This window comes from Syngnathus acus, chromosome 5 (genome assembly GCF_901709675.1).
Source record: "Syngnathus acus chromosome 5, fSynAcu1.2, whole genome shotgun sequence".
NCBI classification, from domain to species: domain Eukaryota; kingdom Metazoa; phylum Chordata; class Actinopteri; order Syngnathiformes; family Syngnathidae; genus Syngnathus; species Syngnathus acus.
This window is the reverse complement of record NC_051091.1, coordinates 3,653,870-3,672,921: the sequence shown is the minus strand read 5'-3', so window position 1 is coordinate 3,672,921 and position 19,052 is coordinate 3,653,870. Positions and strand designations below refer to the sequence as shown.

General features: G+C 46.5%; 1 protein-coding gene across 2 annotated transcripts; it reads right to left on the bottom strand.

The window, feature by feature from the left end:
* Nucleotides 1-150: 150 nt before the first annotated feature.
* rybpb (RING1 and YY1 binding protein b) lies at nt 151-11,728 on the bottom strand. 2 transcript variants are annotated; one of them, XM_037251933.1, is made up of 5 exons: nt 11,536-11,723; nt 10,826-10,948; nt 3,227-3,538; nt 3,047-3,145; nt 151-2,876 (listed from the first exon to the last, which is right to left on the bottom strand). In XM_037251933.1, exons 1-5 carry the CDS (start codon nt 11,559-11,561, stop codon nt 2,624-2,626), a joined length of 813 nt encoding a protein of 270 aa, XP_037107828.1. In that variant the 5' UTR covers nt 11,562-11,723; the 3' UTR covers nt 151-2,623. The 2 variants fall into 2 exon arrangements, with proteins under 2 accessions (XP_037107828.1, XP_037107827.1); XM_037251932.1 differs by having other exon boundaries at nt 3,047-3,538; nt 11,536-11,728.
* Nucleotides 11,729-19,052: the final 7,324 nt, after the last annotated feature.

Below are 19,052 nucleotides of genomic sequence, written 5' to 3'. Positions count from 1 at the left end.
TGTGTGAGTACGCTTTTGCCGACAAACACAACACAGGACGGACGGATCAATCAATAAAACGCCCACCTCAGTCACAAACAATCTTTCTTGATGCAAACAGAGGCTGAAAGTTCAGTTTGTGTGGAAAAAACACAGCGCAGACCCCCAAAATAGATAACTTCAACAATTTTATTTGTGAAAAACTACAAGCAAAATTCATAAATAGACATTTCTATTTGAAGCAAGAAGGAAAATGATCAGGTTAGCCATTAAGCGCAAAGTCGTGCACATGCCAGGAACATGTCTTATTTCAACATTAGAAGCTGGACCAAGAAGCTGTGAGCTGCTGAAAATGCTACGTACATTTCCACACCAGAAACAGAATGTGAGCATTTCACAAGGAGAAACAATGACACGTCAGCTAAAAGTTAAAGAAACAGGAAAACGTAAAGAATTAAACAAAGAATGGATTATTTCTTGTACTGTCCTACAAATGTTCCCACATTTCTTTTTCAACAGAGCAATCATTTTCAAAAGCATTGTACAAGACATCTTATAGGGAGGAATGAGTTTGTATAATACACTGAGTGGAGGAATTCACGTTTAAGATATACAGTCAGTAAACAAGCATTCTATATTTGGATCTCTGACAAACAAAGCTAAAAAAATGTAACCATCTTTACACAGTAAATTAAGGTTACTGGTCGCACACAAGAACAGAAATGCTTGCGCGGAAAGGAAACTAGGAACAAAAGCTTCGACGCCATTTCATTTCGTAGTGTTTGCAGATTTGAAAAGTATGTACAAGCAATGCATCACATGACCATTTGTCAATAATTTAACAAATCTTTTTACTTGCGCTACTAGGTGGGTGCGGGCGGATAAGGCAAGTGAAGCGATGGCTTTTTAGGCCCATTTTGGAAAGGTTGCGTTACAAAACTGGGTTGGGTTCTTTTGTGTAAAGTAAAAAAAAAAAAAAATTCCAACATTTTCAGCCTCACTTTAGTCGCCTGGCTTCTTCCCACTTTGAACACTGACGGCGTTTTTTGTACGCAACGAAGTACATGATTACATTTGAACCACTTGTTAAGAGCAAAAAAAGAATCAAAACACGAGTTACAAAAACTGATTATCCTCATGAGAACGCATATGTGAAGTTGTGCACTCAAATGCTGCTGTGATGGAGGTGGTGTGCTGATGGGCGGAGGGGAGGGGGGGGGGGTCACATCTACAATGTTCACTCGGCCCGCCCGTCACCACCTGCACGTGTCCAGTGTGACGTGCCGTGCACAGTAAGAACACCATTAACATGGATTATATTAGTCTTTCTTTATTTAAACTGTTATTCATCTCAAACAATTGCAGTAATTGCATTTCAAATTGTTATTCATCTATGTATCATGTCAATATGAAATTCCTTTGGTCCTTCAATAAATAAAACTAAGATATCATATACACATTTATTCTTTATACAATTTCATACAGTTGGAAAGGAAATTAGGTGGTTACGGTATCAGCTACGAGTGGAAATGAATGAGAAGGACCCTTGGATGAGCCTTGCTGTTCGCAAATAAGAGAGCACCATAGTGATTTGAGTTTCACCTCCAATGACTGTGGTCTTTAAATTACTATTTGGCAAAAATGAAAAGAGGACATTAAACTCATTTGCAGTGGCAACTGGCTTCTATCAGGACAAACGCGCCATTTCCAAGTGTCTTCGACAGCCCCGTACGGTTTCACCGGAGGGACCGTGAGCACCCGTCCTTCAGAAAACTCCAATTTGAGAGGCGCACCGCTTCACCTTGAGCCGGGAAACGCGACATTTGCGGAACAGAACGGAGCAAATAGCGACAGCTTTTAGTGTTTTACACAACAGCCTACACTGTACAGTTAAGGACGCACAATACTGAAGAAGATTATGAGTTGACAGTTTGAGGATTTGGACTTGTGATGCACACAGCAGCCACGAGGAAAGTCCTAACAGTGTTCAGAGCGAGACGGGATTGTTGAGGAAACGGGAGTGACAATCGGATTCTTCATCACATACAGTGACTGGGAGATCTGCAAAACTTTTTCACAGTGTATCTAGCACCTTCGTGTGTGTTGATGTGTGTGTGTGTGTGTGTGTGTGTAGTCTGGCATCATTTCAAACGGCAACAAAAACACTGAGGGAACGATGGGCCGGCAGAGCTACGCAGCCAAGCTTCAACATCATAAGGAAAATATCAAAGTATACAGGTGCAACAGGTAATAAATAAAGGTACAAATAATAATAACAAAATAAGGGTGGTTATTGTGCCTGGTGGAGAAATGTTCATGACAAAACAAAGAAAATAAAAAGAAAATAAAAAAGATGGACTTGGCCTCACATCCACGTCCAAATATAAAACAATACATACAAGCGTCTTGGGCGTTAACTCTGTATAGTCCGCAGCTCCTTTTCCTCTTCGGCCGGAGGCCTTCATTTGCGCGTTGGGCGCGCTGCATTGCCTTCATCCGGGCTGCCTCCAGGTTGGTCAGAGAACAGAGGCGGCATGGCCGTGGGGGAGCTCCAGTCTCTCCCCCTTTGGGATCCATAGTGTCCAGTACGTGGGGTTGAAAAGGGGGTTGAGTGGGCGGGGTCGACGGAGAACGGGCCGGGCCCTCAGAAGGACTCGTCGTGCCCCACCGAGAGATCGCCGCCTTTGGGCGTGGAGGCGCGCGACGAGCCTTTGTCCATGCTCTCGGAGCCCGAGCTCTGATGCTGCTGTTCGGAGCCCACGCTCGACGTGATGGTGGACGAGGATGTGGACGAGGAGCGGCTCTTCTCCTTAAAGTCTGTTATGATCACTGTCACGTTGCCCACGGTGATGGCCAGCTGCTGCGCCGTGCTCCGGTCGATGTTCTTCAGCTTGGGCCTGACGGAGAGAACGAGGGAGAGAAAATTCAACAGCGTCATCGGAAGCGTGACGTCGTTACCCAAAGAAAAAAAAACAATCGCAATATCGAGCTGAAAAATGAAACAAATCAGAATGAGATCGTTTGTGAGATCGCTCAGGCCTGCTTACGAGTTGAATTCCCCACCCACCTGGAAATGTGACTGTCCTTGTTGGTCTTGCTTGCAGATTTGCCGGACTGTATACTTTGTTTGTCACTGGGTGGACTCTGATGGCTGTCCGATTTGGGTCTGGGGGAGGACAGATGAAAAGACGTGAGACGCTGCCACCCCGGGCGAAAGGTGTCCATCCGGCCCCCCGTCGCCACTGACCTGCTCTTTTTAATGCCGGGCTTCTTGGCGACGGCCGGGACGACGTCTTTCTCTCTGTCGGCTTTGTCTTGGACGGGTTGCTCCTTGTCACTCTTGTCCTTGTCAGGAGGAGGAGTGTCCCTCTCGGGCCTCACTATTTCAGGACGCTCGCCTTCGGGGCGAGCCTCCCCGAGGGCGCTCTCGCCTTCGCCGTCCGCCCGCTCCCTGTCTGCACGCTCGCTCCGCTCCCGTCGCTCTTTTTTAGCCGGGGGCGGCATCGGATACTGCTGGGCCACCTGCTGGGCCACCAGCTGGGAGTTGATCCTGGGTTTCCTGTGGAGTTGAGCCAAATATGGATTAGCCTCCCGACAGAGCCCACGGCCGACCACGCTTGCGTAACAAGCAAGGGGGCTAGCGTGCTTGAGCGACGGCTACTCGCAGGCGGCCTGTTCGGGAGCTAATCTCATTAGGCCACGACCGTCATAAAATGAATGCTTGGGATCGCAAGGTGGAACATTTGCAACACATCATTTAGCTCTTCTAATCTGATTAGAGCACGCGCAGCCCCATTTGTTTGTCACAGGCCGACACTCTGCGGGGACGTGATGGAGCTGCCGCACGGCCGAGACTCTTGCCGGTGCCTGCGGCTAAATTCTACCTAGCATAAATGTCGTCATTCCCAAACCAAACCAAATAATAATATGAAACTGAACACAATTTGATTTGACTTTCAAGAGCAGTGTATTAAGAACCCCTTTTAGTCTGCTTGGCCAACACTTTCGAACATGACAGTCAGATTATCCAATTTATCTCTCTCGAGGCCGCAACATGTAATCTCCTGCTGCCAGCTCTTTCAGGCAGTCCTTCTTCGCAGGGAGCGGGATTGTGTAGCTGACCACAAGTCAATCTTGTCATGATACTCGCACCACTCTCAAATCAATACAGCAGCTGTGGCGAATGGTGATGAGCCGCGGGCCGTTTCGCTGCGCATTTCCTTGGCGTGCTCGTGTGTTAAGTGCCCACACGGGGCCGTTAATGGTTCATAAGAGATGCTAATATAGACCGAAAATGTTTCTCTCATCTCCGATTGCAGTTGCAAAATAGAACGTCTAGCCAAAGAGTCCCCCCCCCCCCATCTACCAGGCTGCGGAACAGTACTTTATGGAGAGGAATGTTTTTCTATCATCACAAAAAGTGTGCAAATTCTGTCCAGAAGTGAAGCCAAACTATGAGCCGCTGGTCAACAAGTGATTATCTCAAGCATTTGCCTTTTTTACACAGATTCAAGTTCAAGTAAGAAAATGATGTTCTGCGCCAGTGTTTGCTGGCTTGTGGTTAGATTTTGGGCTCAGCGGTTTTGTGTTGCAGTTGCCACCACTGTGTGTTCAAACATTTACTTACTGCTTTGCAATTTAAGTCCTTAACTGGGTCTGAAGTAGCTCCAGTCCAGGGGATAGCATCTATAATAAATATTTTTCGAATTTTTGCTTCATGCTTCATTAATGCAACAACCAAAACCGATTTTTCCTTTTTTTCTTCACAACAATGAATGAAATTGAGAGCAGAAGCAGGAGTGAACTGTTGAGTGCAACGGTTACAACTGCATTGGGCACAACAGGCGGCTCAGCTGACAATCCGTTCCAGGCCAATCACGGCAAGTGAGTGCAAGCTCTCGCAGTGGGAAATCCTTGTCCGCTACTTTACCTCCCCTTTGCACCACAATGCACTATTGACAGCCGCCCTCGCGTTTACTCTTCGATTCTGCTGCTACTGTTGGCAGTATTTGTGCCGCTCTTCACAGGATGCCTCGAAATGACCGTCATTACCTTGAAAAGCTCCTCACTCAGTCCCCGGGGGGGGGTTCAACAAACTCGGCCAGGAACGATTTATTCTGTTTCTGATCCTGAAACCAAACGCAGGCTTCGAAACTCTCTGAACGGGACGCCCGAGTTCGATTCAAATGAAGTAAAAGATGCTTGGCAAATGACCGTGAAAAGAACACCGTCAACAGACGGTAAACAGAGATATGCCACAGTTATCATTTCTTCTTAGCAACATTTTGGAAATGTTGATTTAGTTGGGAACATTTGCGACTCAGCCAAAACAATCAGACGCCACCGTAAAGACTCAGAACAACACTAACGTTATGGCAATGGGTGACAAAATACAAACAAATCAGGATGCTTGGCATGTGTGTGGATGTTAAGCATCCGAGCCAGACATAATTACCGGCTATCTAGCGCGCGTAGGAATTACAAGTACGCAAAATGAGACACGGCAATTAACAAAAAGGTTGAGTGGAAGAGATTGAGACGCGACAGGAAAGCGTGAGTTAGCACGGCTCTTGATTTCAAGTGGCGAGGACGAGAAGCAATTATTTCCTGCCACCATGAGTGAAGGCAAGGGGCAACACGAGACTAGTATTGTCAAAAGAACCGATACTTTCGGTACCAACGAGCAAGAGCGCTGGAGTGGGCGGCGGCAGTCAAAACGCAAAACCCCGGACAATTTTGAAATCCCCCCGGACATTTTTTTAGGTTTCAAAAGAAGAACATGTCTGGGAAAACGAGGATGTCTGGTCACTCTAAACCGGAGAAATAATAGATTCGAACAGGCCAACGTGCAAAAAATGCTTGAGCGGTTTGAGGCTTGAGAGGCTCCATGCCACTGCTGCTCTTTTTAATGTGTATCGTTGAATATTGTTATTTATTATCAGTCTCACTTGTTTTCATAGATGTGACTTAAAGCCTCCATGCTGCTCTTTATCAATGTATAAAGTTTACTATACGGTTGAAGCAGTTTGAAATAAATGAGTGATTTTAAAGTGGATTCTGTTGTTTTGTTGCTTTTTTTAACCATGGTACCGAATTAGTATCAAGAATCGTGGTAAATCACAGGTATTGGTACCGACTACTGAAATTCTGGACAGACAGAGAGAACTTTGACAGTAACCATTACGTTCATTTTTTTTTTTTTTTTTTTTTTTTAGAACACATTCATCAAATGACGGCAAAGAGGCGAGGCTTGTTTTTCATTTGCGCGCCAACTGGGTTGGTCTCTAAGCTTGGTAGCTGCTGGCCACATGACTAGCATGTATTCCTCCACGCACAACACGCTCGCACACTTCGTCGGATCCCGCAGCACATCACTGGCATCTCGGATACGAGGAGGCTCCGGGGCTTTGTTTAACTACAAAAGATCCCCATCATGTGCTGACAAGCATGAACCAACAAATGATCATCACGCATTCATCTGTGTCAACACTTGTATTACACTTTGAGGATTATGTACAAGCGTGGGAGGCTCTCCCTTCCCCCACCACGGCGAAGGGAGGGTAATGGAGCAGAGCCGTGTAACGCATCTGTTTTTTTTTTTTTCCTTTTAAACGCATTAACCGGTCATCGGATATGCCGCTATTTTCTACGAATACTCCTCGGTGACTGAGTACTGTTTGGTCCTAATGTGTTCAAAAGGTCACAAATTAAAGACACAACAAAATACAAGATGGATAACAGCACGACAGTATGCCGCTTCATTCCCCGCAAGTGATAATAAGCAGATGTGACATTGTTACAAGTTTACTTGGATGCATCGACGAAAACAAAAGCGCATCTCGCGTTCGCCCCGAGCCGACGATCAATGGCGGCAACTGCCTCAGCGTTGTCACATCGGATCAAGTATTTTGTGTGCGCGCTCAGCAGGTTAAATGAGGATGGCGCCTGAAGAGGAGCTTGGGTCTGGACCGCTTCTCTCTTGGTTCTCACTCACCCACGGGAGCGTTTTACATCCCCGCCGCCTTCTGCGCCTTCCTGTCAGCATTTCAGGCGTACGTTTTGGGGAAGCCAACACTTTGTTCTTTTTTTGAGCACGTTTCGAGACAAAGAATCAGAAGAGCCGTTGCCGCAGCTTGGCTGCGTTCGGCTTGATTTCGGATCCGTGCTCACCCAAAATTGGTTGACAAGGTTGCAAAGTGCCCGGAAGTCCAGGCAGACGGCAGCGTGTCATTGCAAAGTCTGAGCCGCTTCAGGCGGTATTGCTCACATCACTCATTTGTCAAGCTCCTTTCTTTAGCGACACTTCATCGTTCTCCCTCTCGTCTTCTTTCAGCCTGCCACCGGCCGCGCTTTGTCGCTGCACATTAGCCGCCGTGGCTACCTTTTGCGAATCGTGATGCTTTGTCTGCCTCCCTTCTTGGAAGCCTTTCTCTTGCTGAGCCGATCTTTTGTTGGCACGAGTGACATGCCGGTGGACATCTGCCGCATCTGCTTTTGCGTCTGTGTCAAACATGCCCTCTTTTGTCAAATCAAAATGAAAGTACTTTCTTGTCATTTATCTTGATCAAGAAATAGAAAAAGGTTTTAATAAATCAGTTTAAAAAAATGCATTGATTCATCAATAGTGTGTCATCAAATCAACACCTCACGCTCTCAATTGTAACTTAAGCAAATCTCGAGGGAAGAGTTGCACATCAAGTCATCATGTCTTTCCATAATGCACATGGGATGTGTTGTTCCATGATGCATTCGAGTCTCGGAATCAATCGAAACCAACTGGGCAGGACACACCCATCGGAATCTCGCGCATTCGTTCAGCAGCAGCGCTCGCTGTGAGGAAGCATTGTCCGCCCGCATTGTTTGGACAGTGGCAGACAATTTGCCCCGTGGCACGTTCGTCAACTCCGAGCTCAAGTCGTGCAATCTTGCCGCGCGCAAACCAACTTCTCAAACAAAAGATCCATTCAACTACAACAATCGACAGTGGACATTCCTACCCTCCCGTCTGGAAATTTCAACAAATTTAAGAGGGTCTCAAATTTGCATGACACAAAACAAAGATGCAAGAAAGTATAGAGACAGCGGTTATGAGATTTGCAACCCAGCAGGGGCCCTCTTGTAACTTTGTCCCGGCTCATCTCGTTTGCAGTCGACAGGAAATATTGCATTTCAATGTCGGCGCTGCAACTCCTCATTGCGCCTCGCGAGCGTGGCGGCTCTTTATTGTACGGCCAGTCGATTCCCCCGCCAAGCTTGATGACGCCGCTATGAAGAGAAAAGAGCGTCGGCTCCCTCTCAATGGATAATGATGCGCTTGACTCTGCTTTGGAGCCCCTTGAGACTCTTGGCTGAATGGGCATATCCTCCTTAAAGCTATGCCGACCCCCCCCCTCCGGTCTTTTCGGCAGCACGCATGCACACACTCTCAGTGACGTTGAAACAAATCTTCACCTCAAGTAAAAATCTCATCCTTCTGTGCACGCTTTATGTTTTCAGCCAGCGGTGACTCAACACATCCAAATGCCCTCATTTCCCCCTTGTGTCTTGTTCTGAATTCTTTGGAGACTCTCTCCCCGCTCTGCTTGCGTGATTGCGTTCCCCTGGACGCTACGCACCACGACTCAGCGCTCAACATTTGTCTGTTTTGTCAGACTGCCAAATTGGCAATTGTATTGAAGCACGCACGGATGCTCTGCCAAATCTCGCAAAGTCATTAAGAACGTTTAAAAACATGTAAAGATTGGGCCACTGTCCATGGCGCACACACAGGGCCTGCTCAGGTTTGAGTGCTGATGCCAATAAAGCTGAAGAAGGTTTCCTGTGAGCAACATTTGGGGTACCCCCATACACCCACCCACCCACCCAACATCTCAAAGCGTCCGGCAGTGAACGGGCTTGTCGATGGCCGTGGGGGTCAGGTGCCAAAAGGCAGCGGGCGTCCTTGTTGAAGAGGCAAGGCTCCATTTAGCCTACTTGGAGATCGAGTTACATCACGGCGCGGGACTGGGTCAACAGGTTCGCTAGGCTGCGCTCTGACGGGGGAGGAAGTGTCCCTCCGTGCTCACGTCACAGCCGCGGTTTGTCCTTGTTAACACGCATTCTTTGGCTGGAGAAACGCAAATTAAAACGGGGACCTACCGCTAGCCTGCCCGCAGCTCGTTTGGACGTGAACATTTAAACTCAGACTGCACCACGTCTGAGTTTGAATTAATCAAGTCATGCGGTTGTTATTTTAAAGGAACACCAACATTGGTTCAAGTGTCACGACTGTCAAAACAAGCAAGTGCTCTGCAGAAGTTGACACTGGCGTGCATCTTGCTGCTTTCAATGAGAGCACTTGCAGTCTTTAGTTTCCTGGTCAAAAAGCTGCCAATTAATTAGCTCAGAAGAGCACAAGTGGGAGCTAATCCGAAAGGGTCAACCGCCGCCTTCGGCGCTGCCAATTTGCCGTAGCATTGTTAACCGACTGCAACATTAACGAGTGGATGCAAAGTGCAACTTGACTGCAAAGTTGTTCTCTGATATTATGACTGATCTGATCACGTGATTGGAAAACACCAGAACGACTTTGCTCAACACAACAGCGCAAAGGACAGCTGGCACGAGTCGACTCGGAGATGTTTGCAAACAGGTTCTCTATCCCGCACCCGCCGATGACGAGCTCTGGATGAGCGGAAGAGTGTCGGCGTTTCAAACGGCGACCTGAGCCGCTCGATGCGAGCTACACCGCGGCATAAAACGCCTCCGCCAATCCTCCAACCCTAATTGAATTCAGCGGGGAGCACTGGTACTCATTAAATTCAAAGGCCAACCAACAACCCAACAACTGCACGAATCAAAGGTTCTGTCCTCAGATCAAACAGACGTACACGACAAGCGCGAGCGACAGTGTTGTCACGGGCCAAACACAAACATGCGGACTTCTGCCAAGACGCTACGATGCAGCGGCTACAACACGCTTATCTGTTTCCTGCTTCTGCAGAGTGCGCATCGTCAGGCGCGGTCCTCAAATGGACGCGTGGGGGAGGGGAGCAGGACAATTAAGCCATGTTTGCGCTCCTCAATAAACCAGCAGAGGTACGTATGCTCTCCCAGTCCTGACGGGTGGTGGTCGAACACTCGCTGTAGAATTCGAGCGGTTAGAATCTGAAGGAGTCCGCAGCAAACCACAAATGACTCATCTGTCTTTCAGTCTCATGACGTGCAAACGAAGTTGTGGTGCACACACTTATTTGTCATCAAAAACACTCTCTGCCAGGAAAGCGGGGGTGGTATTATTAAGAACCTGAAGGGAACCCCATCGTGATATGCAACTGTGATTTCATCTCAGTTTCTTCTTCTGAGAAATGTCCCCACAAGTTTGATTCTCACTGAAGACACGTAAGCACGCTTATAGGAATCATTCAAATACTTTGACTAACTTAACTTGAATACCTCAAGTGAAGTTAGGGGGCATGCAATGGAGAATGACCGATGACAGCCGTCACGTCACGACATACCCACAGACACGATCAAAATGATGTCCAATTCTTCAAATGTCCCGTAATTAAATGGCAAATACAGACTACGGACGAGCACACCTTTCTCCTTATTTTTCCGCCCCACTGCTGTTTTCAAGCAAGCATGCACGCAAAGCACCCCCACCTCTGCTCAGCAGCAGCATGCCTTCCTTACCTTGGCAAAAACCCTCAAACGAATGAGCTCAACGTTTGCAGAGGTGACCATCAAAAAGTCCCACTGTCCATCAAAGTTGCATTCCTATAAATAACGAAGCAACACCAGTGCTTCCAGGGGAGAAAGGGAGATGGAGAGAGAGAGAGGGAGGAGAGAGAGAGCGCCACAATACCTTGTTGATGTGCCCTTCCTCACATCGCAGATGCTGCATTTAAAAGCCTCGGCTGTGTTCCGATAGGTGCACACGCTACAGTCCCAGTAGCCATCGTCAGCTTGTTTGGCTTGTCTTTTTGGCCTGACAAACAACAAGACACACATTGTGCTGAGTTTGTGACACATTCACGAAAAAAGAACCAAGAAAAGGCGATTTGGGATGAAAGCGACGAGAACGAGCTACGTTCAAAGGCACGGCGCGAAGCAGCGGGGGTTCGTCCCCATATTTTTTTTTTTTTTTTGCTTCGCGACCCGCCAAGTGGACCTCGTTGCTTATCTCCTAATTGCTGACTGCGACCAGCGTCCGATTGCGGGTCGCCAGTTAGCCTAGCGCAGGCAGCGCTGGCTGATCTTTTTCGGCACCGAAGCGTTAACGTGTCGTGCCATACGAAACAATGTCCAATTCGACATTGGACCGCCCAGCACGCTGCCTAGAGACGGAAGAGCCTTTCGGAGACTGCCAGGCGTTTCCTGCGAAAAAATCCCTTTGTTAAGTGACTGCCTCGCAGGGCGCGAGAAGCCGCCATAGTGACTGCACTCGTCTAGCTTAGCTGTGGCAGAGCGAGTGAAAAAGGGGAGAAACGATCCCCGAGTGAAGGAAAGGCGTCCAAATAGCGAGCCCGCGGCGCCTCGAGCGAGAGCAAATTGGTCAACAGGCGGTCGCATTACCTGGTAGGGCTCTTTTTGTCACCCATGGTGAACAATAATCCGCGGCAAATAAGAAGGGGGGAAAAAAAAAAGGGGGCCTCCTTGAATTGTCAGCGAGTGCGCCGGGATCCAGATCGAGCCGCTGCTGAAGCTGCTGGCAGACAGGCTCCACTCAGCGCTGGCTCCAGGCACGGCACAGAGACTGACTGCACTGCACCACGTGATCGCTCTCCGCCAATCACAGCGCCAGCAGCTTTAAAAGTCTGGATGGAGATTTCACAGCGCTTTTAATAACAGCCAGTTACTACTGGCATATTTGACAGGCTCACCTTACCTCAACCCGAAATCATAGACTGAAGGTGAAACAAGCAGGCTTGATGTGTGTAAAAACAGCAAGCGTGCCAATTTACCTGCTTATGTATTCAGTACATGTTCGAAAAGGAGTAGGAAGAAATATGAACTTTCCCGTCCTCCTTTTTGAAGCGGTATTCCATCATCGGTTCATTAAAATGTCCTTATGCTTTTCATATACACTCATTATAATATGCTAATAGTTTCTACAAGGAGTATCATTCGATATTAAGTAAACGTTTTTTTTTTTTTAAATCACTTACTTTACAATTTACTGCAATAAAAAAGTTGTACAAAAGCAGCCTTAAGTATGACATGATGAATGTTTGCACGTGACTCTTGAGTGGTTCAATGCCTCCGTTAGACTTTTCCAACTTTCTTTCATCCATCTTCTGCAAAATGACACTTTTCATCACTCCTGTGTCTCTGTCAGGCAGGGTCATGGAATGTGTCGCTTCACTCTGCCCAAGTCAAGACTCTCTGTGGGGGAGAGCTTGCGTGAATCTCGTCTGCTCATTAGCTGCTCTCCACAACTGCCGGTCCCCCCCGTTCTGATTCAAGTCAAATTTGTCTGTCTCCACATAAGTCGGCCCTCCACCCGATAATCACAGCTACTTATCTCGTTGCGCTAATTGGGATTCATCAAAATGGTCAACTGAAATTCAGCCAAATCAACCTGGGACCTTGTCTTACTGCTCCTGTAATTAATTCCTCCCAAAAAGTTTAATATTTATTTTTGCAAGATTGACAAATACAGCCTATTTTGCTCATGATTGACAACATTGAGTTTGAGGGCCGTACTACAGATTTTCTTGACTTGTGCTGACCCTTAAGCACAGATCCTTCACTTTCTGGAGAGAAATTGAGAAAACAAACAGTTGGGGGCCTTTTATTAATTAATTTGAACAAGTGATGTGCACATGGTGAAACAAATCTGTATCAAAACAAAAAGCCAAGCATTCCAGACGACAAATCTGGTGCCTGTGGTTTTAAAGGCTGTCTAAAAGAATGCCAAGATGAAATAAACAAATTAGTGATGGCAAGATTGTTGATTTCAATTGTGGTTGCGACAGCTGCTGAAAGCACCGTGACATGTAAAAACGTAATTTTTAAAGCTATCAAGGTCACAAGTCATGTCTCAACAGCTGCGATGTTATTCGCGTCTGTATGCTTAAAGCCTTCTAATGTTAGATTAGCTAGCTGGTTGGAGGAAGTGACGATCTTCCCAGTCACCAATGCACTCTCAATAGTCTTAATGTCATGATTACATTGTTCCAAGAAAATAATTTTTCATACAGCTTGGCCAACCTTATTTTGACCATAAGGCTGCTGTAGTTCTCACTTGTGGGAAGTCACAAAAATTCTCAGTGCGCTTTCCATAATCAAGGTCATTGATTCTGAAATTAGGGCATTTCTTGAAAATGGTGACGACTCATTTCATGATTGCCAGCCGGGCTCAGCAAAGTCATACATTTACGAGTGAATAATCAGTCTGTGTCATTTGTCCAACATTAAGACGGATACTCAGATGTGATTCGAATAAAGCTGAACTGTTTACATTTAGACACACTCATAACATTTTAAAGTTGGCTTCTTCGGGTTCTTGTGAAATACGAGCAAAAGCGTTTGACACCGCACGTCTGGTTTCACATTGCTCGGGGGTTTGGGGGGGGGGGGGGTTCGAAACCCTGACGTGAAAGGCTCAGACCTGTGAAAGCAGCATATTTGTTGTATACGTAACCAGACAGACATTACCGCTGAAGTATGATGCAGTTACTTCATGACTCTTGGACAGATTTTATTTGCTTTGACACAAAGCCCTGCATTCAAAGCTTTGGCAGTAAAACTCAAGTGGAGTCCTAAATGGGTAATGTGCCAATTAAACAAAAAAATCTAATCTGAAAGTGCTCAAGCAGCCGTATCGGGCCCCATTAGATCATTTCTGTCACTTAATGTGGGCCAACATGAGAAAGCACACAAAAAGTAAACACATGCAGCCACCATTTGCACATTTGCATCTTCCTCCCTTGAAAAAGTGCAAAACTGATGAGAGGTGTTGAAAAAGCAGCGGGTGAGCAGACGAGAAGCACGTATCTTCCGTCTCTGGCAGCAATCCAGACGCACGGCGCAACAAAGTGATTTATCACCTCACGCAGACTTTGCTCATAACGTGCTACTATTGATGGACCGCTCGCTGGAACGGAGAACTCTTGCACATTTTAAATAACACTCTCAATTATTTAAAGCCCACTCAAGTGATCACTTTTCCTTGTAAATGTTTGTTTTAGAAATATTCTCCTGTGGTGGAGTTTTCATAAGCCTAGTAATTATACCCCCCCCCCCCTCACAGTTGAACCGCCTTTGTCATTAGGAGAACACCCAAGCGGCTGTTAGTTCTAAATTAGACCTACTTGACCTTTCACCGATTCTGCGTCTAATAGTGTTTTTCTGTCGTCGAAGCATTTAGCCTCCATCTCGATGTGCCGTCTCCAAAGCGCTCCCGCACTTGAGTGGCTACGTATGATCATCCCACGAGCTGCTGTCGGGACTTCAGAGACTTGTTTTAGTTAAGCTTTCGTGAAATTTCAATTGAGCGAAAGAAACTCGGTAAAGTGTGTGTGAAGGATCCCTGCCACACAATCTAAGAAATTCAATGAGGTGACTTATGATCATAGATGATGCGGGATCAGATTTAATCTTTTAAATCCCTCTTGGGGGGGGATTTAGCTAAACGCCCTCTCTCTCTCTCTCTCACACACACACACAAACAGATCCTCCTACCCTTCTCTCATCCATAGTCATGCTTTTTTTTTTCCCCTGACGCATACACAGCCATCAGCTATCTTCATTTCCATGTCCATAGCTGTGTGCTCAATGGCTGCAGTCTACTACGCTGGTGCACGTGTGAGGGTCCAGCATAGGAAAAGATGGGGGAGGGCAGTTGAGACAACCCCCCCCCCCCCTCCAGTAGTGGAATGTCTTCATACATGTTCTTGTTTGGAAAGGCTGCCTGCCGCTTCCAACATTTGGCAGGAAACGCCATCCTGCTTCCACGGGGCAGATAAGAAGGAAGAAGCGGCGTTGCAGTGGGAAAGAGGGAAAAGGGCGGGTGCGGTGGCCAACCTTCAGGAAGGTAGATTATCCCACGAAATGCTGGCAGAGCTTCAGCCTTTGTGCATGCTGCCGAGCGTGCGTGCGTGTGTGCACGTTCCAGCGGGCGTGTGACAAAAAGCAGCTCCTTCAGCAGCGGAGAGTTTCAATGAATCCGGGCCGGTTGCCACAAAGGCCCGCGGAACAAAAGGCCCGCAAGCTGAGAATGTGCATCGGAGACGCAAGACACCAATCTCACAACGAATGAAACAATCACGCCTGTTGATTATCGCTGGGACGGATCGACACCTCGGGATGGAGAGCGCAAGATAAAACCTGACTGGCTTTTTATTTTAGCCATCTGATTGAGGCTTACTGTGGAGATCAGAAACAGTTGAATTGAATTTAAATTCACGTTAACCTTATATTGGATAAACAAAGCTTTATTGGTCATTGGACACATGACTTCTAAAAGTGGATCAAGTGAAAGGAATGACAGATGTTTTGTCCTCAATTTTGAGTTTAATTCTCTTAGTGTGTGACTTGCCTCTCCAGTCATAACAGCCTCAAGTGCATACACACACACACATGCGCACAAGCGAACATACGATAAATCACAGGCACTTGGGAAAGAGTTTCCATTGACTAAGCTTGGTGTTTATGCTTTTCTATGAGCAGATCCAGCTCCTGGTTGGAGACAAAAGTCATTTGAACATCTTAGAGTATTGGCAGGTGGTAGGTCATCGATCCACCAGTTAATACATTTTATTTGAATGCGTTCAGAAGTTTACTCAAGTAGACTCAAACAGCTCCAGCTGTCATAAAAATACTGTATCGAAAAATAAACCTTGGATGTTGACTGAGTCGATCTGCTCAGTGAATCTCACCGTCTTTCTGGCTCTGACAGCTTGTCCGGGATTTTGGAGACACACTCCGTGGGAACTTTTGGCAGTCTCGGAGTCTCTGAGGTTTAGACCACAGTATTTTTTTGGGCTTTCTAAGACAGATGTTTGAATGTAAGTAGTCAGGGTGATGAGTGGTGCTACAATTTTTTTTAGGGTGGCTTATTTCGGCATTTCCAGATGGGTGCATGAATGTCTAAAAAAAAAACATTATGCCATGAAGGCACCACAGAGATAAAGTATTTGTTTAAGGACACTTCTACCGAGTGTAATTCCGGATTGGTCTTCCACGTAAAAGCAACACTTGACCCTTTTCCATAAAGTCAACTGGGATTCAGCAAATTGAGCCATCACACAAGACATCCGTCACAATCCTGCGGGGTTACTTGAATGACCTTCACAAAGTCCTCTCAATCAATTTAGAAACCCTTGGGCTCCATTATGAGGAGAATTACCTAGCAAGGGCCGACCACCGGGTCCATCCTTTCTATGCTGTGGAGGAAGAGAGTAATACGGGAGTACAGAAAAAAGGTGGGAGTCCGAAGGTGATGAAAGCCCAGCAGAAAATTAAGATAGAGTGCAACGTTACCGTGAGAGGGGAAGGGAAGACGGTTGAAAATAGCGGGAGAAGCCAGCATAGAAGGTGAGGATAGAAGTGGACAAATTGCTTTTCAAGGACTCTCTAACCCCACGCTGAGGAAAAGCCCCAGCACAGAAATCAACAGTGCACCCGCCATGGCGGAGACAATATAAGGGTCATTTCCAGAGAAAAAAAAAAAGACATCCATCATGGCGGCGGTGGTGGCGCATCAGCGAGTTTAAGCGTCTGTGAATATGAATGCCTGAAGCGCCGCTTCTTGCTTTACGGGTAGGTAACTCTCGCCAGCATCCGCATGCACAGATGAGCTCACAAATGGAAACGTTTGCATAGCCAACATTGCGTTTCCGGCAACAAGCAAATATAGACTAACTCCTCAAAGTCCAAAGCTAACACTGATGTGAAAAGATTTGAAAAAACTTTCTTTGCAACGATGACCTAAACAAAGTATGTTTGGGTCGAGTGTATTTTTTGCAGACGCGCACCTCAGCCGAAACAAAGCCGAGGGAGATGGAGAGCCCTCTTGATCCGACACTCGTGTTTCCTGTCACATTGTGGCATTGTCTTCAACCATTTGACTACAGTTGTCAATCGACCTCGGTCAGTTCTCCGGGATTTGGAGCCAGTACCTGCCACTCACTCATTCGCTCGCTCGCTCAGTCTGAAATGCTCCGATCAATCCCCCCGCAAGCAGCGAACAATTTGAATTTGTATTTAAGGGGTTGCAGCCATCACTTTGGTTCCCACCACTTCACTGCGCAAATTGAAAATACGATTTCAAGGGAGCCCTATCAGTCATGGGTCCTTACAGCAGAATCAACATCATTTTTCTCTCCCTTCAGGCCGCAGTTACTATAAAGTCTTTTTGTGCCTAAATCAGCACCTAACAAGACTTCAATGAATAATCAAGCTGATGCCTTTGTTGGTTTGCATAATTCAATACTGTGCGCCGGCTAGTCGTTGTCAAAACGTCAAATTCAATTGAAGACAGTCAATTAATTCTGGTCCTAATTGCAATTCAATGGAACAAAAACGACATTGAGATGGCGAGAAGCTCAACGTTAATTAACTTCTTCAAGTCCCTGTGGCCGCTCGGTAATTGCTCCCCTTGTTTCATCTAAAATAGTCAAATCAACCGATGAATAGCATTCACGTCGAAAAACACCGATTAGCTAACAATTCATAACCAGTACGAGGAGGCTAACAAATGAAATCACGTATTCCTGCACCCGGCAATTACTCGAGCAGAAGCAAGAGCTTATTTACACATTTGTCCACGTATTAACGGATGGTGGTTGGTATCAAGCGATATATTTTAATGGCGCCGAGTTCAGAGGCAGTAAATCATATTTGTGAATCTCCCTAATGGATGGTCATTATTGTACGAGAGGCTGTCATGTGAGGCGCCACACACCATTAAGAGCCAAACAGCTGTGTCTGATCAGAGTCTTACACAGCCTGCCGCTTTGTCATGTCAGCGAAGGTTACGGCTTGTCCTTGTGCATCGGGGCGAGTATTTGCGCAGAGGAAACGGGGCCCAGGGCAGGTTATGTGTGTTGCACTCATCCATGAAACTGTAACATAATCAAAAGCAACGCTGTGCCTGACAATTTCAAGCCTTCTGAGCAAGAATTTGAAGGGTTGGCTTGTGAGATTGGGAGGTCATGCGGGGACAGCACAACGGAATCGTGGTCGAGTAAACACGAGCACAGGCTCAATCACGTGAGCATCCGGGATCATTTCGGGGCAAACAGCCTCACTAACAGCAGGTGTGTTGGTTGTTGCTGATGTTGAAAATCCTCATCTGACCTCATCTGTACTCATTACGCCAGTTCCCCCGAACCGTTGGTTACCAGATAAAGTGACTATTTTAGTGAATGCCGTTTTGTAAGCAAAGAAAAGATCCTTAAGCGTCTGATAGTTCCGCTCCGCGGAGCAAGCTCTGGTCTTGCGATGATAAAACATGCAGTGTGTCTTGATGTTACCCCAAAGCTTCGGGAAATTCTGCGAGCGTGCTTGATTTCCCTCCACACACACTCTCCTAATACAAGAGTGCTTTATTCACACAGGTGTGTGCAGGAGTGAAATGTCCTGTCGGATGAAACAGCCTTCTTTGGGGAATTGCATTGAAATAGCCTCGGACCAAAGGTCGCGTTAAGGAAGACGGATTTACTCATCATTCAACATGCCAACAACCTCATAAACAAGTTCATGCTACTTATTTGAAGTTAAATTCGCTAACCTGCTAAAAGTCACAATTTAACTTTGTTGAGGTGTGATGACAGTTCATATGTACCGTATTTTCCGCACTATAAGGCGCACCGGATTATAAAGAGCACCTTCAACGAATGGCCCATTTTAAAACTTTGTCCATATATAAGGCGCACCGGATTATAAGGCGCACCTTCAATGAATGGCCCATTTTAAAACTTTGTCCATATATAAGTCCATATATTTGGACACGCCTGCTGCAGTGGCTCAATATAGGTCCATATATAAGGCGCACCGGATTATAAGGCGCACTGTCGGCTTTTGAGAAAATTGGAGGTTTTTACGTGCGCCTTATAGTGCGGAAAATATGGTAAATGATCCTGGCT